The sequence below is a fragment of the Chrysemys picta genome, chromosome 6, assembly GCF_011386835.1.
Source record: "Chrysemys picta bellii isolate R12L10 chromosome 6, ASM1138683v2, whole genome shotgun sequence".
NCBI classification, from domain to species: Eukaryota; Metazoa; Chordata; order Testudines; family Emydidae; genus Chrysemys; species Chrysemys picta.
The window spans coordinates 127096536-127119082 of NC_088796.1; the positions used below are offsets into that span (position 1 = coordinate 127096536).

Below are 22547 nucleotides of genomic sequence, written 5' to 3' on the forward strand. Positions count from 1 at the left end.
TTTTAAACCCTGGGACAATTCCTTTTTGTCTCTGAGGTGTTTCCTCTCTGTTCCTACTGAAAAAAACAAGGGCTATATTATTCTGAAACTATTAACACAGACTGAATGTTGGCAAACTGTCAGTAAGGCTACAGAAAGAAGGGCTATGGTCAAAATTTCTTCCTTTACCAACAAAAATCAACCGATTACTTAAGGAAATAAAGAAGCTGTTTACTTACTATAACTCAGATTTGTATGACATTAAATCTCCAGGGAATGCTATTTTCTTTCCCTAAGTTTTTGTTTTGTTCTTGTTTTTACAGACTGCCCAGAAAGGGGAATTGGCATGAACAGCCTGATTAGCCAATGTCTGAATTAACAATTCAGCAAGTCTTTAGAGACTTAACATCTCAGAAACACCAGGTCTTACTAGTTTTCCTGATGAATCAAGCAGCTTAGTGACTTAATATGCTCTAAATTCAAATTAATTCACAGACAGTCCAGCACCATCTAAGACATGTACTAAAAGGAGCAGTCATGATCAGGGAGAAGGTTTGTAGGTTATCACAGAAACGGGATTGTCGCTGACCAAGTGCACAACTGGTAAATAGGTGCTAGGTTGTAATAGGAGAGGGACTTGGTTAGAAAGAGAAATGACAGCTGCTGTTTAAGCCAATGCCTACTGGAGTCAATGGAAAGGCTCCCACTGACTTCACTGGGCTTTAAATATGACCATAAGGGACTTGGCAGACCCATCGGTGTGAAAGACTCTCTACCATGCCATGGGAATTTTAGATGGTCAGCCCTGTGGGGCAGGAATTGTCATGTCCTGTATATTTGTCCAGCACCTAGAGGAATGGGGTCCCACCCTGATTGACCTCTAGGCATTACTGCAATAGAAATGTTAATTAGTATCAGTTCTTATGATTTGTTTATTGTTTTGAAAAAAAGATGCAATTTAGGCCAAGAAGCCTGAAGAATCTAAATTAAAAGGGAAAGTCGTAATTGTGACAGGGTTTACAGCCTGCGGGACAGAGGAGATTGATGACGTGAGCTAGCAGAAATATTTGTAAAACAAAAGAATGAATTCAAAGCCAGGATACGTTTGCCGTACTTGTAGGGAGGTTTTAAAAAACACTAAGGAACATACGGTAGGATTTTCAGGTACCTAGGCAAGTTGGGAGCCTGATTCCCTTTGAAGGTCAACTGGAGTTAGGAGAGTAACTTACTCAGGCTCTTTTGAAATTCTCACCTACAATCTAAATAATCAGAATTGGGACTCCAGGAGTAAATAGGGAATGCAGCCAAAGCTACTTTGTGCAAAGGGTGCTAAACTTACGCAGTAAGTTACTGGAAAAGCCAACAGATGCAAAGTAGAAAGACATTCAAGAAACACACTTGGGCCTGAAAAAGAAGAGCGATTTGGAAAAAAAACCAAACCAAACCCAAAGAGGAGCAGGCAAGTGAGATCACGATAAACCAGATTAAGTCAATTTTGCCTCTCCCTGTATGTGAAGGGCCTGATTCCCCCCTGTGCTACTCCGCTTCTGGGATGCGGGATCATTTTGAGCTCCATGAGTGGAATAGAAGGGCGGATTCCCAGAAGGTGCGTGATCCGATCCAAGAGTGGCCGATCCAACTTGGCAGCTTTTCTGTCTGTTTACTCAGTAGCTTCTGGAGACTACAGCTAGTGTAGGATTATCGTAATGACAGTCTCCAACGGGGATGTGAGTCTGTGGAAGCAGGAACCATTTCCAAAGCCCCAGGGGTCACATGAAGGGCACTCGGCCTGGAGTCTATGACAAATATACACAGTTGAAGTTATGACTGTGCAAAAATACCCCTTCCAAGGCATCAGTGAAATCTTCAAAATAAGGTAAGTTAGAAGAGAGAGAGAGAGAGCTCCTCAGAGCATATCTCGATGGTGGTCAGCTGACAGCTCCTTGTCTGTGCTAGAGTTCCCTCATTGGTGGTAGTGGTGGGAGATGGTTTCTAAAAAAGGCTAGTGTAGACATGTCCCCAAAGCCCTTTCTCTGGAAATCTTCCACCACTGGGCTACCACCAACACAGCTCCCTCCAATGATAGCAACCGTGAGAACACTCATGCAAAACAGGGTGTAGGCGTTTTTACCACCGAGTTTCCTAATGATGCCGGTCTTGCAGTCATGGTGATAAAAGCATGAGCAGCTAGTTTACATTAATACCTCCATCACTGGTAGGGCTGGCGCAGTTGCAGCGAGGAGATTTCCAGCAAAATGCCAGTGCAGATACACCATTGATAGGCAAGCTGCCAGAATGGAAAGGTTATCTATCTATCTAAAATAAAACCTTGGAGATCTCACTAATATTTTCTTTTGTGCATTAAACTTGGGACCTGATCATACAGTCTTTACTTGGGAAAATCTTCCTTTAAGCCATGATTTACTTAGTTGTCCGGCATTCAACGTTTAAGACGTGTTCTGAAATAAGTGACCCACACATTGGCCAAGAGATCTAAATCTATCCACAGAGACTGCTGGGTAGAAAGGCAGCTTGATATGATTTATGACTGTGTTTTGGATTAGGGAAATTGCAGCTTTATTAAATCAAATTTGGAAATAATATGTAACTGCATCCTCTGTATTGTACAAGGCCTTAAGCACAACAATTCCGAGAAAGATTCATATTCAAATAAGTGAACCACAATCCAAGTAAATATAGAAAGACTGCCAGATCTGCCCATATGAATGCCAGCAATCGCCTATGCATTAGTTGTTTGCATGGGAAAATGTAAAAGAAGTAAAATGTCATTTTTTTTTCACCCTGCTAGTAGGAAACACAGGCCACACATTTGGGGTTTTCTTTAACTCTTTCAGTGAAACAAGTATATAGGAGGTGTATACTGTAGGGATGTCAGAGTATAAAGAATGCATCTATTTATTTATTTATTTATTAGGGTTTTTATTACTTTGCAATAAACAAGAATCCATGCATTGCCTTGGATGCCTTTGATACACTGTTAAAATGACACCCAATAAGCAGATCTGTTACTTACCCCAAGATCAAATCAAATAACCCTGCAACAACATGAGTATAACAAAAACTAATTAACCTCCCCAGCAGAGTCCAACACCACTGTTGCTCAGTCCTACCCAGTCTAGCGGAAATCAATCCAGGAGGCACTCGATCTGCAAGGAGGATATATTCCTTTGGAATTTGCCTTGATGATGATGAAGAAGAAATATGGTGGCAAAAAAGCCATGTGACCTTGGTCTGCGTCTGCAGAAGCATCACAACATGGAAAAGGAAGGCTTTAAATGCAGCTCTAATATCTAATCTAAAGAATCTTTCCATTGACTTCAGTGGGCTTTGGATTGGGGCCCTTGTTTTCCTGTCTCCAGAAGGTGGAAACAACTCTTGCAGCTGGTTACGCCAGATTTGTATTTTTCTTATGATGAATTCTTCCCAAGTCTTTCCTTTCTGGCAGGATTAGAGTCTAGAGTATGGTGCTTCCTGGCAGTCCATCCTCCCTCCTCCCTCCACACATTAATCAGGTCAGTCTGTGAGAAGGTAGCCCTCTCTGGTTCTAAAAGACCCGTGAGCCTAGAGCCCAGCCCCAAACTCAGCTGAACTAAATCAGGAGTGTGGGACCTGGTGAGATTTCATTTGTCTTGCACTTTTTCTTTTTTCCCCTTTTCACCCAATTGCCTGAAGGCATCTTGTGCATCTGCAGCTGGCTGGCACATCAATTTCCCAAATTTAGGAGGAGGCCAGGAGAATCCAGGCAGGTTGTTGAATGGAAGTAGCTACATTTCAAAAGAGCATCTTAATGGTATGAACTTTAAGGGCCAGAATATCAAGAACTCTCAGGACCTGTTGGAAATAACAGCAAATTCCCCCACTGAAAACACTGGGAGCTGAGCTTTTGAAAATCTGGGTACCTTCATTTAGGGGCCTAACTGGGAGCTGTTGGATACTGAGACCTTTCTTGAAAATCTGGCCCTGAAAGTATTCGATCAAAGCAACAAAAAGACTTGACTGTAAAATGTGGCTTTGGTCACTGGAAAAAGCAGCATTTTTATAAATTTATGGAACTTCCCTATTTCAGTAAATGGACTGAATGCATGAAAATATTTTGAAAGTAACTTCAGAGAGAGATTCTGAGAACTTCTCGTCCAGGAATAGAGGTTAATAAACAACTTTGGCAAGAGTCCACAAGTCCTGCTACACAGGTATTCACTGAAGAAGCAACTGAATCTTGTCCATAAGGAAGTGAGCCAATGGAGAAGTGACAAACACGGATACCTGAGTCCAGCTGGACTCTGAAAGTGTGTTCTCTGCTTTCAGTAAATTGGGTGAGAACGAAAGTCGCTCCTATAAATTGAGGCCTGGAATTACTTTCAGTGAGGGTTGTGGGTTTTTTTTTTTTTTTTTTTAAACTGGAATAGTTATACCAGTACAACCCCAGTGTAGATGCAGTTATACCGGTATAAGGCAACTTATTTTCCTTCCTGAATAGAAATAGTATATAAAGCACCTTTATACTGATAGAACTGGTGTATTAGGTAGGGGGCTGTGCACTTTAACTAGACAGGTATAGTTAAACCTTTACAACTTTTGTGTGGGGACAAGCCCTTAAACAACTTAGGGCTTGTCTATACTTACGCGCTGGTTCGGCGGCAGGCAATCGAACTTCTGGGTTCGATTTATCGCGTCTTGTCTGGACGCGATAAATCGAACCCAGAAGTGCTCCCCGTCGACTCCGGTAATCCTGCTCGGCGCGAGGAGTACGCGAAGTCGAGGGGGGAGCCTGCCTGCCGCATCTGGACCGCAGTAAGTTAGAACTAAGGTATGTCGACTTCAGCTACGTTATTCACGTAGCTGAAGTTGCGTACCTTAGTTCGAATTGGAGGGTTAGTGTAGACCAGGCCTTAGAGAAAGGATCTTGCTCCTCAACAAAGGACAGAAGCTGCAAAATGACGTGAGAAACTTGCACCAACAGAAGACACTTCAGCATAAAGCAAAGACCAGCAACAAGTTCAAGAGCCAGGAACAATCCCTCAGCTCCAGCATGGCTTTGCAAATGTTGGTGCCCACGCCCAGCCACACCACCACCACACGCTAGGTTAACTCTGTCACTGTCATTGACTTTGGTTGGCTGTTGAACTGTTGTGGTCACTTAAGGTTTATTAACAGCTTCTGATGTTTAAACACTGACTAGTTGGATAACATATGTCTGGAAAAGAGACGTGGGATTGAATTTTAAGATGATTAATTTTCAATCATTTGCCTGTCTTAAACCACTGTTCAAAGCAAGTTGATGGATTAAAAGGCATGAATACTCTTTGAGCAGTTTCTTTAACTGAATTGAAGCTCTTCTTCAGTTTCTGAAGTTCATTGGCCCTAGCCAGGTCGTCCTTTCTATTTAAAAAACCCACAGTTTTAGTTTAAAAGGAGATGAATCCTATTCCTTTTACCAAACTTCCCTTTGCCATCAGTACATTGTTTGGAGAAGCTAGGAGGTAGGTTAATTGCACAGGATCCACCCTCTGAGTTTGGGAATAATTAATTTTGAGTTTCGCTCACCTGGCGAGCAGAATACAGGAGGTGGTTGTAGGAGCTGTAACTTCTGCTGGAGGTGTGCCTCAGGAAAGGTGCAGCAGAGGAAGCTGTAACGGCACGAACTCCTTTATTGCCAGTTTTTGCTGCTTTTCTTTGTAGACTAAATCATGCAGGGTTAATAACTTAGTGCTGAGTTATGGCACCCGTTAGGCACCAAAAGAGCCTGTGTTGATAGACTGTGGGTTCACACATCCTTGAATTTGTATCACAGGGAACAATAATTCAATTTTCCTGATCTTTGTTTCTCCAGGCTATAATTTTAGTAATTGGGGGGTTAAATTACTCTGCACACTACATCCTAACTTCTACACAACCATACCCTGGTGAGCTCCCCTGGGTGGAAACCGGTGGGTCTGTGGCCCCATGCAAGCCCGTGCACTGGGATTCCTTGCACTAACAGGGTGATACTTCAGGCCAGTTTGGAGGCAACCTGGACCAGAGCTAGTCCTCCCTCCATTGGATCCTTCGCTTAAACCCCTCTTCCATCGCAGATCTGGTCGCAGTCACGTGGCAGCATTTCTTTCATCCTGTTCGTTTTGTGAGGCTGATTCTTCCATCTCTGCCAAGTGGGTAGCAAGATTCCATCTCTGTAGTTTAAAAGGACAGTCTGGGTAGAATGGCTGATGATGCCAAGACAAATGGGAAATCTTTTCCAAGTGTGCGCTGGACACTACCCAAGTTAAGCTCGGTAAAAGGCATATGAAACTTATTACATCAGGGATTGTTTCTGCTATAGGCTGCCTTTGTTATGCCTCGTCAGGCTTTGTCAATATAGAATAGGAAGGTGACCCCACACAGGTCACTCTTGCCTCCCAGATGGTTAGCTGTTTTGTGGCCAATCTTTTTGCAAGATCGTTAATGGTAGATGTTATCAGGGGACACACTCCTACAACCCTTTCCCCTGCTCCAGGTTATCATGTTTCATCCAGTTCAGCTCCTTTTAGGGAAAAACAGAGATTGGTATTGACAGAAGAACCTCTGCTTTTGGAAGTCCCTGTACATGAAAGCATGCTTGTCTACAATCAACATCCCCTCCTGGCGAAGAACTCCTCTGCCTTGCTTTGGTGTATATCTTCTCCGCATTGGGTCCTAGAAACTGCATCTTGAGATTACTCCCTTCCAGTTGGCCAGGAGGCCATGCTTAGGCCTGGTCCCCACTAACCCCCCACTTCGGACTAAGGTACGCAAATTCAGCTATGTTAATAACGTAGCTGAATTCGAAGTACCCTAGTCTGAACTTACCGCGGGTCCAGACGCGGCAGGGAGGCTCCCCCGTCAATGCCGCATACTCCTCTCGCCGAGCTGGAGTCGATCCGGGATCGATTTATCGCGTCTAAACCAGACGCGATAAATCAATCCCAGAACATCGATTGCCTGCCGCCGGACCCTCCGGTAAGTGTAGACGTACCCTTAGGTTCCATTTTTATTACTTCTTCCCCACTGCACCCCACTCTGCAGGGAAGTCATTTGGGAAAACATGAGCCCTGTGGTAGAGCTCAGCCCAGAGGTTCAGGTTCCACCTCGTGTAGTAATCTCAAGAGAATACAATGCTGTATTTTGCACTGTCCAGGTCATTCAGCGGGGTCTCCCTCCTCCTGGATTTAAAAAATTCAAACTCTCTGGTACAAGTGCCAAAACCTGTGCTCTGTGAGCTGGGTGATCAATCTGCAGGACTAACCCGTGTGATGCCTTCCTACATCTCCCCCATGGACCTGGTCTGCCTGGAATTTCTCCTTGTGTTTGTGTTCCTTTGGGTTACTGGCAGTTCAGGGCCCTTCCTTGCACCTTCACCAGCTGTTGGGAGGAAAGGACTCTTCATCTATCAGTGCCTTGATGATTGATTTGATGGGTGAGTGAAACTCTAAAGGGAAGCAAGCAGAGGGTGAGTTGCTGTTCTTCCTGTCTCTCAGCTGTTTGAAAAATGGAGCCAAGAGCTATCCTTCATTCTCACAGGACATAGTCTGTGAGGTGGAAAGTAGATAAAGGAGAGTCAGGCTTGATCATACAAGTAAACTTAATTCAGTTAACCAGGTTTCGTCCTGGGCATATCTGCAGCTGTCATGGCATGTACTTCCTATTATTTTAAAACGTTTTACATTTCAGGAGCATTTTAGATTCTCCCTCCTTTCCTAGATGATTCTAAAAAAATTAGAAGCCTGTTTGTCTAAGACATTTATAATGGCTTGTTTTAGCAATCCATAAATCACTAGCCCACAAAAGCCATCTGAATGTTCCTAATCCGATCAGAGAAATAAACATCCTGATTTAGGATATCCCAGCCATTAGGACCAGTTGCATCACTCTGTGGTTGCATCACCATAATCACATGCTACAGCTGCTCTTACCACTACTCAGAGGGCATCGATCTAAAATGCATTTCCTGATAAACATTTTTGTTCACCCATATATATCCGCTGGTTTGTTATTGTGGGACAACTTGCAAGTTATGGGTTATGCGGGAGTTGGAGGGAAAAGTGCTGAGATATTTCTGCTAAAGAAATACACACAAAATTACATGGACTTCAAGTTTTGGTTTCTTTTTTACATGGACTTTAAAGAAAGGGCCGATCAAATTATTGATCTATTAGCATCAGAGAGAATGTTTTGCTGAAAGTCTGACAGCGGCATCATTTACAAAATGCATTCTTGCGACATATAATAATTAAGAGACAAATTCTGGAACACCAGTGAAACCGCTACTATCTGGCATTTCCTCATTTGCTTGGCTAGAATTTTACAAATACCCAAATTCACAATGGTTTAATTTGGGTTCAGCAGTCCCCTGATGAAATGGATATTCTTGACTTAATTATAAAGAATAGAACACCTTTGTGTGTGTTCAAGGCAGGAAAGGCTGCAGACCAGAGAAACGGAGCATGTTGTGAAGAATTGTCACTTAGGATACGACAAAAAAATAAAGAAACTGGCCCAACCAAAACCCCTTGCCCAATAGAATCACATAATGCAGAACAGTTGAGAGGGATGTTAGGAAGATTTGAAATTCAGGGGCCAATACTTTGCCTGGTTTGTAAGCGCATGTTGGTCAGACAGCTTTGTTATTTGAGCATATTGCCCATCACAATCCCTGCACTCCACTTCCTTTCAGTACAGATTAAAGGCTTGGTTTTATTTACTCTCCAGTAGAGAGTATGGCTGAGCTGGTGCACACAACAGCTCCTCAGTTCCCTTTTGAGTCTGAACACAGAAGAATAGAGATTCATGGCTCCCCACCCCCTGCCAGAGTAAATTGACCTCTCAAATGCATCACTTCACCTAGTGGTATGAGGATAATGGAGAGCTGTGTACAGAAAGAAAGGAGGAGGCTTTCTGATGGGACAAGGGCCTGGGGCTTTTCTTTTGGGGGCATTCAAGTGTGTTAGGCCAAAATAGAAAACAGGTGAAAGAGGCCTACTCCCTGTCATGCTTCTGTGGACTCATTCTCTCATACAGCACGACTGTTTGATCTTAAACCTTGGGAGGGTGAATCCCCTCTCTTGTTGTTTATAGTTGCTTTCTGTGAGTAGATGGATCTGGTATATATAACCAGGGCTCTTACTCTAGAGGGGGCTTGGACTATATGTGTGCCCAGAACAGAAACAAAGTAGTTAGTAATGACAACTTCACGTAGCTCTAAATAGGGGAGAGGCTCACTATCCCGAATATCCATGAGATCCAATGGCTGTGGCCCTCTCCCCTCTCCCCCTTCGTCCGCCCTATTGTTTGCTACTTTCGCACGCAATATCCCATCTAGAATGAGTGTGTAGGCTCCTCGGGGCACAGGTCTTCTCGTTCTCTTTGGAGTGAAGAGCGTCTGACATGCTTTTGGATGTTGCATAAACAAACCATATAACTATCTCGTATGCATGATACATGAACACCTGGGTGGTAGTGGTGTTGATTTCTGGTGGTTGTCACTGTTGTGAAAGGAGTTTTTGAAGGCCTCATCACATTCTGGGCATGTTTGTGAGCACAGACACCGCATTTGTCATGTACTCTTGTGTTTTCACACATACATTTTTTTTTGTTCCATTTCTCTTTTGCCGAGATTTATTAGCACGTGATTTCTCTGACAGTAGAGCCATGTCCATTTGCTCATTGATGTCCGTGCAAAGGCTCCCATTGACTTCAGACTTTGGATCAGGTCCTGAGTCATTTTCTTAAAAGAAAACTTCAGTGTAATATAAAAAATGTTCTTAGCACGCCATCAAATTACAAAGAAGAGTAAGGACTGATTCAGGAAATGACTTACCACTGAAGCCAAGCACATGCTTATTTAAACAGTGACTGCTTTCCTGAATGGCAGCCTAAATCACTATTATTGTTTTTTGTAATTATCATAAACAATACAAATTACAAAAAGGAACATGACTTACAGCTTGTCTGTTACCTAACGCTGCACATTTCACCGGCTATCCAGTAAAAGTGTGCAATTGTGCAACTTTACAACTTGTCAAAGGTTCAAGACCAGGCAGTACAAAATCGGACAATATTACACAGATCTAACATGTTCGGGTGGGGGTAACAATGACATAAACTTACACAAATAGGAAAAAGAGGGAAGGAGAAGGCTGGGGTGGAGGGTGGGAAGAGGGAGGGGAAAAAAGCAGAGAGGTGAAATTGAATGGAAGTCTGGCATTATTTGAGCTATCTCAGCATTCTTAAGTCAAATGTATCATGAAACCTATCATGTATCAGATTTCTTTGAATTCCTATACTTGCTCTCTACGTGGATAAGCTAATCTTTCTTTAGCTTCAAACGCAGACAGGTCCGAATACCACTGCTCTATTCTGGGCATAAGCCTACTCCTCCACTTTTGTCAAATCACGCACTTGGTAATCATTGCGGCCCTCAAGAACCAAAGTCTTTGTGGTGGAGTGAAACCCAGCATGGTCGGTCCATAACCTATGATATAATTTTCAGATGAGGATTGGTTGCTGAAGCCAAGGGCTGTTTTCACTCTTGTGTCCACCTCTTTCCACAGCTGCCTGGCTGGGAAAAGGGTCCCATAGTATATGCATCAGGGTCCCCTTTTCTTTACTGCCGCGCCAATGAACCTAAATTGCTGTTAGGAAAAAGAATAATTAAAACTCAGATAGGGAGTTGCCATTTTGACAATGTGATATAGATTAGGACACAGAAAATACAGCTTATTATTGAAATGTCTGAGAACCTTAGGGTTACCATTTGTCCGGATTCCCCCGGACATGTCCGGCTTTTTGAGCTAAAAATAGCGTCTGGTGGGAATTTGTAAATGTCCGGACTCCCCCCCCCCATGCAGAGCGCGCGCGGCTAACAGGGCAGCCGGCCGGATGGTGTCACTTACATGGGACTCCGACAGCCAGAGACAGCCCCTCCTCCGCTTTCCCTGCAGCAGAGATCTCTCCCTCCCTCCCTCCTTTCCTCCCTCCCTGCATTCGCAGAGCGCCTCCGGCAGTCTGGAGCTCCTCCCCCACTGCCGCCCAGCATGCCGGGACGAACGGCTCAGGCCGTTCTTGAGCAAGCTCACTGAGACATTAGGCGAAGGCCAACAAAAAGGGGGCCAGGGGGTCGGAGAAGGGGCAGGGAGGTTCTGGAGGAGGCAGTCAAGAGATGGGGGGGGGAGAGGTCGGGAGTTCGGGGGGGGGCTTTCTGGGGATGGGGGTGTGGATAAGGTTTTGGGCAGTCAGGGTACAGGTAGGGGGTAGGGTGCTGGGGGGCATTTGGGGGGGTAGTTAGGGGACAAGGAACAGGGAGGCTTAGGTAGGGGGTGGGGTTCTGGAGGGCAGTTAGGAGCAGGGGTCCCAGGAGGGGGCAGTCAGGGGACAAGGAGGGGGTGTGTGTCAGGGGGCAGGAGTGGGGAGAGGGAGCAAGGGGGTTTAGATGGGTCGGGAGTTCTGGGGGGGGGCTGTCAGGGGGTGGGGAGTGGTTGGATGGGGCGTGGGAGTCCCAGGGGTCTGTCTGGGGGTGGGGGTGTGGATAGGGTTGGGACAGTCAGGGTACAGGTAGGGGGTAGAGTCCTAGGGGGCCAGTTAGGATGGGGGGAGGGTTTCAGGAGGGGGTAGTCAGGGGACAAGAGGCAGGGAGGCTTAGGTAGGGGCAGGGGTCCCAGGAGGGGGCAGTCAGGGGCAGGGGTCCCAGGAGGGGGCAGTCAGGGGACAAGGAACGGGGGGAGGGTTGGGGGTTCTGAGGGGGGGGAAGTGGGAGGGACAGGGGCGGGGCTAGGGCAGGATGGGGCGGGGCTCCTCCCGTCCTCTTTTTTGCTTGCTGAAATATGGTAACCCTAGAGAACCTGAGATTTTTAACACCTAAGGTAAGTGCTACTGTTTTAAAAACATAGATGGCTGATAATGAAATAAAACTTAAGAACCTTGGTATGGTTTTTGATCACTCTGTTTCCATGGAAAGTCGTGTGTCCGACAGAGTACTTCACAAATGTGGGGTCTTGTTTTATTCCAGATGAGCACTTCGCGCAGGCTGTGGCCTTACGTTTCCCAGTCTGACCTTGCAACAGCAACTCGTGCTTTAGTGATCATAGGCTTGATTATAGTCACTCCCGATCTAGCAGGGCAGCTTGCAACTTGGTCAGAACACATCCTCGTGTTTGTTCACTCGTTAGGCCCGCCTTGCCCGCTTGCCGCACTGTTTGGTTCCTAAAGTCCTTTTGGTGACTTCTCTTCAGACCCCAGCCTGTCAAGTATCGGAGCTCAGACCACACCATCCTTTACAGATATCACCATTTCTCCCCAGCGGGGAGGTAAACTGCCATAGTGAGCCTGCGGGTGTGGGACTTTCCTGCTCCTGGACATCTGTCTCAGTACCCCATCCCCATTTTGGGGGATATACCTTAAACCTCATTTTTCCATACATGATTTTTAATCTGACCCTGTTGGTTAGTTTTATTCCTATGCATATAGGAGGGTGTTTTTGATTGGCATGCTTTTTTTAACTGCTTGTGACAATTTTAATACCAAGTGCTTCTGCAGGAGGAAGGGAGTTCGCTACAAATTATAATTTTATTTAATAGCAGGCGGCAAATGAGAGAACAGGATAGAGCTTTGAAAGTCTGTGCTGTACTTCCTGTGTCTCGGTCTCCTTCCCAGAATCTCTCTCTGATGAGGTATGAAAACAAACCTGAAGTCACAATCAGTCTGCATGCAGGAAGAAAGGTCCTGGGGAGGAATTTCTTTTCCCATGCTGGTCAGCGTTTATTATAATAGACTGTCAGAATTAATTCATTCTGATGTCAGTCCACAGGCAAAGCAGCATACACATCTGGCTGAAAATGGAGTGGACTTATAAATCACTGCAGAATTACGCCAAAGCCAGCTAAATCCTCTCCAAAGTTTAGTGGATTTTACTGAAGTTATAGGTGAATATCCGTCTCTAATTGCTTATTTTAAAGGAAGTGAGAGATTGAATTCTAGCCAGGCCAGAGCAGTGTCTGACCCAAGTCCAGAGCTCTTTTTAATTCACCACGGTTGGGTGCCTCTTAATTTAATAATCACAACAAAAAGTTTATGATATGCTATTTAGGGCCTTTCTGTTTGCAGAGCACTTTGGTTATGTGCACTGAAGTAAATGCTGTTGCTCCCTGTTGATACCAGTGTAACGTTATATCTCTGAATGACCTCATCTGTTATGAGGTCAGAGGGCAGTACCTGTTCACACACGTGCTGATGCTTGAAGTGGTTTCCATCATATACAGGGTTTACAGTTTGGTTCAATGGCTCTCTGCACCCGCACTGTACAAACTGTTCCAGCATCCCTGCCTGTGTGCCAATGTGCAGGAACACTTGGGAACAGTTTGGGATAGGAAGTGAAGGGTACTTTATCCAGTTGAATCTACAGGAGAAATGTAAGGAGGACAGAATCATTTATTTACCACAGTGGCATATTGGTGGTGATTAGCAGCAGGGAACTTCAGAATGACCCAATGAGAACATTCTGGCACCAGCCAGATCACCGGTATTGACACTTCTCCAATCATTTGGTGTATGATGTACTTTTTCAAGACCTCATAGAAGAGAAATGGAAACCAGTTGCTCTGACAGATCTTCTGCTCCTAGAAGTGCGGCTATGGTGGATTGTCGAGGGGCGTTTTTCTTTGGGAGGGGTGAGGATGGTTACTGCTATTCTTGTTTGCTTTGCTCCAAAGTTTCTAATATTTTTTCTTAACTGCAGGTCATTTCATGGGCAACAACACAGTGATTGATGTTTTGGGAAGAGAAGGGTATGAGGTAGAACACACTCCTGCTGGACAACCCATCAACAAGTAATATATTCATGTTTTTATCATATTTGAATAGCCATTGAGATAGATAAGCTGTAGACGACCATAGAGATACTGTGGAAATAGATAGAGATCATTACACATAGACTGCTCTTCTTTGCTATTTCCCAGTACAATTCCTTTGCTCTGTTTATCTTCTGGGAGCTCATTTGGAAATGTGGTCTGCATGACACTTCCCAGGTTGCTTTTTCACATTGACTTGGACATGTTTTTCCCATCACTTCTAAAGGCTTGAGTTAGCAGGTAGTTATGAACGGCAAGTTAAATCTGTTTGGGCGGGCAAGCTGGCTTGTTTGGGCGGGCAAGCTGGCAAGCCCCAACACAAAAAGGGAAGGGCTGCTGGTTTTTCTGTTTTATAGCCCCTTTTCCCCACCCCAACCCCAGCTTGGCACATCTTCCCCCACGTCCTGTGCTCCTGGGACCCTCCTCCCATTCCTTCCCTCTCTTGTGTGTTTAACCAGTCCCTCCCCTTTGTCTCTTTTCCCCTTGTACACAAGTACAGTGACATATCACTTATCCTGAAAAGTCTTCCCTTGGTCTCACCTGTCACCCCATCCCCTGTACTCTCTCCAAACCCCCTGAGTCTGCTCTGCCTTGACTCCTTGTGCAACGCTCTCCTTGACCTTTCCAATCTGACTTCCAGCCTCTCCACTCTGGAGCTGGCCTCACCAGCATCCTCCATGACCCTCTTTCTACTAAGCTGTATTCTTGTTCCCAATCTGTCTGCTGCCACCACTACCATTGATCACTCTCTCTTCCTCCATTTTATCCTTCTTTTTAGACGAGGACACTTTTTTTTATTCTGCTTCTCCTTGCTGAGTGCTCGTTCCTCATCCTGTCTGGTGGCGCCTCATCCTGCCTTCACTCCTACCTATGGATAGCCTTCAAGGTTTGCTTTTCAACTCACCTTGGTCTCCCTCTGTGCTCTCTCTCAGGTGTTCTGCCATGGTTTCAGTTACCAGAGAACTGCTCCATCTCCCCCTCAGTCTAGCCTTGCCTCTCCCTCTGTCTCAGCCATCTCCTTCTGGACTTCCTGCCAATATTTCAGACTCCAAATCTCTGATCTCCCTGCTCTGCCTCCTTTCTCCATCACAACTGATCATTTCATTATTCTCCCTGCTTGCCTTGCCATCTTGGCCCCCATCTTCCATTGCTCTCTGCCCTGCTGCACATACGGGTACTCGCTAAATCCCATGTTCTGGCCTGGTATCTAAAATAAGCCCGTTCCCTTGTATTCTCACTGCTAAAACCTTTGTTCGCATTTTGGCCGTCTTTCACCTTGACTACTGTAATATTTCCCTTTATATCTCCTTCCCCCACATACCTCTTCCTTGATTATTGTCATAGTTCCTTCTCTGAGCACCACAGTCACCATACCTCCTTCCCAAACACCTCTACTAAAGGGGCTCACTGGGACTGGGACCATCTTTTTATTGTGGTCTAATGTAGGAACTCCTAGGCACCACGTTACGTCAAATAATATTAATGAAGTCACTTCCTTTCCTCCTGACCACGTCACCTTCCTCTTTGAATCCTTTCACTGGTGTCGACTATTACCACAAGGGATGCAAGCTCCTTGTCGGGCTACATTTTAACCTTGGCTTCTCACATCGTGCTGAGGATGCTTTGTCATGGTCTATACTTGCCCTTAAACCAGCCTCAGCATGGGTTTCAGCTTCATGCCTTGCCATAGCCCTATTGTCAGCAGTATTCTGTTCTCTAGAGGTTCTTGTCCTGCACTCATCACTGTAGTATCTGAACACCACTGGGTAGCTCCCTGTGTAGGCAAGCCCTCTATGCTCGTCCATAATAGCCAATCAGCGTCTAATACTTGAATCGCTTCTTTTTTCAAAGAAAAAGTGCATGGTTTAAAAACGTTTCCTAGAAGGATGAAAAGCCTGGGGAAATAAGGTTTCTGTTTGAGGAGAGCCTTTCGGCCAATCATTCTTTACAACTGCCGTGGCAACTTCTTACGCTCCAGAAAAAGAGAGCTCATGCCGTCCTAAATCCCACTTCACGTGGCCTCGAGATGGGGATAAAAACAAAGGCTGAAGAAAAGTCACAGAGTAAAATCTTGACCCCATTGAAATCAATGGCAAAACTCCCCTTGCTTGGAACCGGGCCGGGGTTTTGCCCATACTATTTTATACATCGAAGGAGGCAAGGGTGTCAAAGAAACAGGCCCCTAACTCCCACTGACAGTCAGGGAAAGTTCAGTGCCTAATTAACTGCCATTTGTGCCTTCGAAAACCTCCCCCCGAAATCAGAACTTGCTGCATTTTATCATGTAGCGAGAGAGCCGAGAATGAAGCCCTTGGTGGGGCTGTGGCTGAAACCTGCTGAACGAGGAAGGTGATCAGGGAGACAGAGATTAATCCTGTATTCAGAGAAAAAAATGAAGATAAATGGCTCTGTTAAAATGTTCGGAATAGTCATCTCCAGGGCCGGCTCCAGGCACCAGCTTCTCAAGCAGGTGCTTGGGGGGCCGCTCCGGAGAGGGGCGGCATGTCCAGGTATTCGGCAGCAATTCAGTGGATGGTCCCTTACTCCGCCTGGGAGTGAAGGACCTCCTGCCGAATTGCCGCCGCAGATCGCGATCGCGGCCTTTTTTTTGTTTGTTTGTTTTGTTTTGTTTTGTTTTGGCTGCTTGGGGCGGCCAAAACCCTGGAGCCGGCCCTGGTCATCTCGGACTATTTCAAAGCAGGGTTAAGATGGGAAATGAGTTTAGAACAGAATGAAAAACAAAGGAAGGAAAATCCCTCTTGGGATGATTTTGAGGCTCATGACAGGATAGCTCAGAGGCCTGGTAATGGGATACAGAGGCTTTCACCTCTCGGTCACTGGCTTGAACCTGCTTAGACTCATAGACTTTAAGGTCAGAAGTGACCATCAGTCTGACCTCCAGCACATTGCAGGCCACAGAACCTCACCAACCACTCCTGTAATAGACCTCAGGCTTAGTTACTGACGTCCTCACATCATGATCTAAAGACTTCAAGTTGCAGAGAAGCAACTATTTACACTAGTTTAAACCTGCAAATGACCCGTGCCACATGCTGCAAAGGAAGGTGAAACCCCCCCGGGTCTCTGCCAATCTGAGCTGGGGGGAAATTCCTTCCCGACCCCAAATAGACTTTAGACTCTGAGCAAGTGGGCAAGTCCCACCAGGCAGACACCTGTGAAAGAATTCTCTGTAGTTACTCAGAGCCCTCCCCATCTAGTGTCCCATCCCCGGCCATTGGAGATATTTGCTGCGAGCAGTCGCAGATCGGCTACATGCCATTGTAGGTACTGTCATCATACCATCCCCTCCATAAACGTATCAAGCTCAGTCTTGAAGCCAGTGGGGTGGTTTTTTGGGGTTTTTTGCCCCCACTGCTCCCCTTTGGGAGGCTGTTCCCAAACTTCACTCCTCTGATGGTTAGAAACCTTTGTCTAATTTCAAGGCTAAACTTGTTGATGGACACTTTATTTCCATTTGTTCTTGTGTCCACATTGGTGCTTAACTTAAATAACTTCTTTCTCCCTGGTATTTCTCCCTCTGAGGTATTTATAGACAGCAATCCTATCTCCCTTCAGCCTTCTATTGGTTAGGCTAAACAAGCCAAGCTCTTTGAGTCTCCTCTCATAAGGTAGGTTTTATTTCTCGGATCATCCGAGCAGCCTTTCTCTGAACCTGTTCCAGTTGGAATTCATCTCTCTTTAAACATGGAAGACCAGAACTTCACAGACTATTCCAGATGAGGTCTCACCAGTGCCTTGTATCCTGGTACTAACACTTCCCTGTCTCTACTGGGAATACCTTGCCTGATGCATCCTAGGATTGCATTAGCCTTTTTTCATGGCCGCATCATATTGGTGGCTCAGTCATCCTGTGATCAACCAATACAGTCAGGACTTTCCTCTGCTCTGTCACTTCCAACTGATACATCCCCAGCTTATAGCAAAAACTCTTGTTGTTAGTCCCTAAATGCATGACCTTGCACTGTGCACTATTAAATTTCATCCCTTTTCTATTACTCCAGTTTACAGGGTCATCCATAGCTTCTTGTATGATACATGTCCCCCCGGGTTATGCAAACCCGATTTATGCAAATCCACACTTACGGAAAAAATGCTGTAAGCTAGAAATAGGAGGGTTTTCTTGTTTGTTTTGGGGTTTATTTTGTTGTTGTTTTGCATAAGGGTCAGGTATACGTTTCTGACTTAGCAAAATTTGAGTTACGCAAGGTGTTCCGTAACGGAACGCTTGCGTAGGTCGGGGAGCGTCTGTATTCCGGTCCTCCTCCATATTGGCAATCTCTCCCAACTTTGTGTCCTCTGCACATTTTATAAGCACACTCCCACTTCTTGTGCCAAGGGCATTTAATGAAAACGTTAAATAAGATTGGTCCCAAGACCAATCCCTGAGGAACTCCACCAATAATCTCCTTCCAGCCTGACAGGTCACCTTTCAGCATGTCCCGTTGTAGTCTCCCCTTCAACCAATTCCTTATCCACCTTTCAGTTCTCTATTAATCCCCATCTTCTCCAATTTAATAATTTCCCATGTGGACCTGTATCAAATGCCTTACTAAAGTCCAGGTAGATTAGATCTACTGCATTTCCTTTGCCTAAAAAAATCAGGTATCTTCTCAAAGATTGGGCTGGCACAATCTACCTTTTGTAAAACGATGTTGTATTTTATCCCAAGTACCATTAACCTCTACGTCCTTAACTACTTTCTCTTTCAAAATTTGTTCTGAATCCTTGCATACAATTGAGGTCAAACTAACAGGCCTGTAGGTCAGTAAATGGTCAAAAGTCCTTCCCAGATGATGGCAATCTATGACATATGATCTCAGCCCAGCCCCAGTGGACATGTAAGCACATTCCCATGCCCGCTATCCTAGGAGGCTGTCTCACCGTAAAAGACCTGCATGAATATGGGAAGTAAAATGTCCCTTTAGCTTTATGTCCTATCCCCCCAGGTCAGGGGAGACGTATGGGGCAGTATCTTGGCATCTCAGTCTGGCACTGTTCATTGGCCCTGAAGTCACTTGTAACATTATTGTAAAATGGGAAGATGAACATAAGAGACGAGGGGAAGAACAGCAAGTGGCTGAAGCAAACGCTTCAGAGTGAAACAGACAGGAAGCCAATCTCCCGCTCAGGGAACAGAGCAGAGTGAAGGGCTGTCAGGTGAGGGGGGGGGGCATAAATAGAGCTGCACGTAAACAGCCTGCCCTCCAGAGGTGTGATATTGTGTAGTGGCAGCATCCTCAACTTCCCTCTTAGGTCAACCTGAGGTCCCCTTTGAGCCACCGTCGTGCAAAGGGAACATACAGGGGCCATTGCCCTGACTTGCACGCTCGCTCTCTGTGTGCATGTGCACGCTTTTCTGTGCATGGGGAACCAGACAGGAGACCGAGTGAGTTGAGCTCACAGCTCTGGGAGGAACCGGCAGAGCCAGCTGCGGCAAGGGCACCTCTGAGAGGGGCTAGGATGTTGAAAGGGCAGGAGCTTGAGCATGGAGGGGGAGGCAGGGCTCCTGCCCTAGCAAAGGGCGAGGAGGAGAGAGACACTGCTCCAGCCCCACAGCAGAGAGCACTGAGGATAGTTATATATATATATAGTGCCCTGAATTTAATTAAGCTCCCGGTGTCTCTATTTTAAGCTTTTAAATGTTATTCCTGATTTTAGGCTGAATATGTATTTCATAAAATATTCATCATACAATCACAGCCGTGATGAGTGCGACTCCCGCTCCCCTCTGCAGCTGCCGCGCTCAAGGAGAGTTCTGCCGGGGCGACCTGGCCCCAGGGGAGGGGGATGCGCCATGTCTCCAGGCCTCTGACTATCCCTGGGTCCCTTTGGGTCTGGGATCTGCTACCATTCAAAGGCCTGAGATCTGAACCTGTAATAACCGGGTCACTCTAAAAATTCGAGGATGATGTGTGTGAACAGTGAATAGAACAGGTGCCCTGTGCTATTTGAATAGGCGCCTCCTATACTCACCAAAGGATTGGATTCCTAAATCTCACTGTGATGTGTTTGTGGCAGTGCCCATGAAATGCTAGGTGCTTTCCAAACTCTCACAAAGGGGCGGTCCTTGCTCACAGTTTCAGGGCAGATGGGATGACAGAGGTTGGGGGAAGGACAACAAAAGAGGTCCACTCAGGTTGCTGTAGGCAGCACAGTAGCAGTGGGTCTTTAAGAGGGAATTAAATGTGGAGGAGCTCAGCAAGTTTGTAGCATGCCCAGGACCCAGCGGTGATGCTATAAGAAGTTGAGAGAAGGGTAGACAAGACTGGTGGAGGGAACCAGGGCACTGTAGTGCTTGAAAAGGGAAGAATAGCTCAGAATCTGTTTGCATTCCAAACCCAGCCCTGTATTAAGTGTCTCTATCTGAGATCTTTCTTCAGAGGGCCTTCTCCTTCTCATTTCTTGGCACTGCCTCTGTCCTCTCAGTCATCCTGGCTCAGAGTTCAGTTCTCAGTTTTCTTCGGGAAATGATTGCAAATTCACTCCTAATTTCATTCTCCCCTTCCAACAGGGACTCGCATTCCATTCAACGTCCTCTCGCCTTTGATCTGTTTGTTTGAAACTTGCTTTAAATTCCATCACAAAGTTCAGGTTCAGTGACCAGACCAGTCTGGAAACTCCAAACTCTCACTGAAATCAGCCCATCTCCTCTCTGGGAGCCTGACTCTGCCGTTGCAGCAGGAGAAGGGAAATGCTCATTGTACTCCCAGGGAATGGTCAGCGGGTGAAAGCAACATTTTTTTGTTCACTCTCTTCCTTTTATATTTAAGAACACAAGAACAGCCATCGTGGGTCAGACCAATGGTCCTTCTAGCCTAGTATCCTGTCTTCTGACAGTGGCCAGTGCCATATGTTTCAGAGGGAGTGAACAAAACAGGGCAATTATTAAGTGATCCATCCCTTCTCCTCTAGTCGCAGCTTCTAGCAGTCAGAGGTTTAGGAACACTCAAGGCATGGGGTTGCATTCCTGACTGTCCTGGCTAATAACCATTGATGGACTGATCCTCCATTAACTTATCTAGTTCTTTTTTGAACCCAGTTACAGTTTTGGCCTTCACAGCATCCCCTGGCAATGAGTTCCACAGGTTGACTGTGCATTGTGTGACAAAGTACATTCTTATGTTTGCTTTAAACCTGCTGCCTGTTAATTTCATTGGGTGACCTCTGATTCATGTGTTATGTGAAGGGGTAAATAAAACTTCCTTAGTCACTTTCTCCACACCATTCATGGTTTTATTGATCTCTATCATATCCTCCTTCAGTTGTCTCTTTTCCAAGAGGAACAGTGCCAGGCTTTTAAATCTCTCCTCCTATTCTAGGAGATTTTTGTTGCTATTCCTTCTACTTTTTCCAATTCCAATAGCGCTTTTTTGAGATGAGGCAACCAAAACTGCATGCAGTGTTCAAGGTGTGGGCGTATCATGGATTTATATAGTGGCATTGTATTATCTGTCGTATTATCTATCGCTTTCCTAATGGTTCCCAACGTTCTGTTCGCTTTTTTCGACTGCCGCTGAACATTGAGCAGATGTTTTCAGAGAACTGTCCAGAATGACTCCAAGATCTCTTTCTTGAGTGGTAACAACTAGTGTAAACCCCATCACTGCATATGTATACTTGGGATTGTGTTTTCCAATGTGCATTACTGTGCGTTTATAAATATTGAATTTCATCTGCCATTTCCTTGCCCAGTCACCCAGTTTTGTAACTCTTCGCAGTCTGCTTTGGACTTAAACTATCTTGAATAATTTCAGCCAAAGACAGTCTCCAGCCTGTCTGCTGCTTCTCCTCATGCTATAAGTTAACCTCCAGATCACTCAGGTATTCAGGCTGTGCTCCAGCTTTGAATGGAATGCCATTAAAAAGATAGATCGTCCAGGTGCTTAAGAGGAATTTGCTTGGGCTCCACTTGAGGGAAAATACCCTTTCTTATAGACACCAAGGACTGGGTTGTAGCTTTAAAGCTACTTCCCTGCATCAGGCATGGTGCAGAGCTGCAGTGCCCCAAAAGGGGCACCAGGCAGATAGTGTCTGCTTGAAGATGAGGCAGATTGCTTCCCTGGTTGCACCAGCTCCTACTCCACCGCCAGCATGGGTGGCGGGTGGAGCCCCCCGGCCCCACCTGTTCTGCCCGAGGTCACCCTCGTCCCCTCGTGGCTGGAGAACCCCGCCCGGAGGACCCCTGGGCCAGCCAACGCTGCACCTCCCCTCCTGAGACCCCAAGCCGCCCTGTGGGGAAAAACTTGTCTCTTCTTGAAGAACCTGAGTCCAGGGAGGAACCCGAGAAGCTGAGTAGCACATATTGCCTTCTCAGCCGCCCCGGAACCTGCATGGGGCATAATGATAAGCAAAAACTTCCCGTGCAAACCGCACAACCAGTGCCCAGCGGCTGCAGTACACCGGGGAGGCTTAGCTTGCCCTGGCCTATTATAGCCACCGCCTATGGCAGCCAGGCTCAGAGGAAGAGCAGCAGGCCCATAACTGCTTTTTGGAGGAGGGAGTGGTCCCTGTGCTCCCCAGAGCCAGCCTTGTAGGGGAAAGAACCTTCCTTGCCCCAGCACATGGCCTACCCGCAAGTGTCTCCTCTCTGCAGCATGTTTCAGCTTTGCTATCCTAGGGGCCTCCAGCCTCTAGCACTGGCCTAGATCCCCCCTGAATCGATGGGATCTGCTG

General features: G+C 46.0%; 1 protein-coding gene across 2 annotated transcripts in view; it reads left to right on the forward strand.

The window, feature by feature from the left end:
• The window catches only part of TRABD2A (TraB domain containing 2A), a 105821-nt gene that overhangs the window by 77981 nt on the left and 5293 nt on the right, over nt 1–22547 (forward strand). For both annotated transcript variants that reach the window (XM_008172662.4, XM_005278890.5), the window contains one exon: nt 13742–13832. In XM_008172662.4, coding sequence (XP_008170884.2) covers nt 13742–13832 — 91 coding nt within the window. The remainder of the gene's footprint in view (nt 1–13741; nt 13833–22547) is intronic.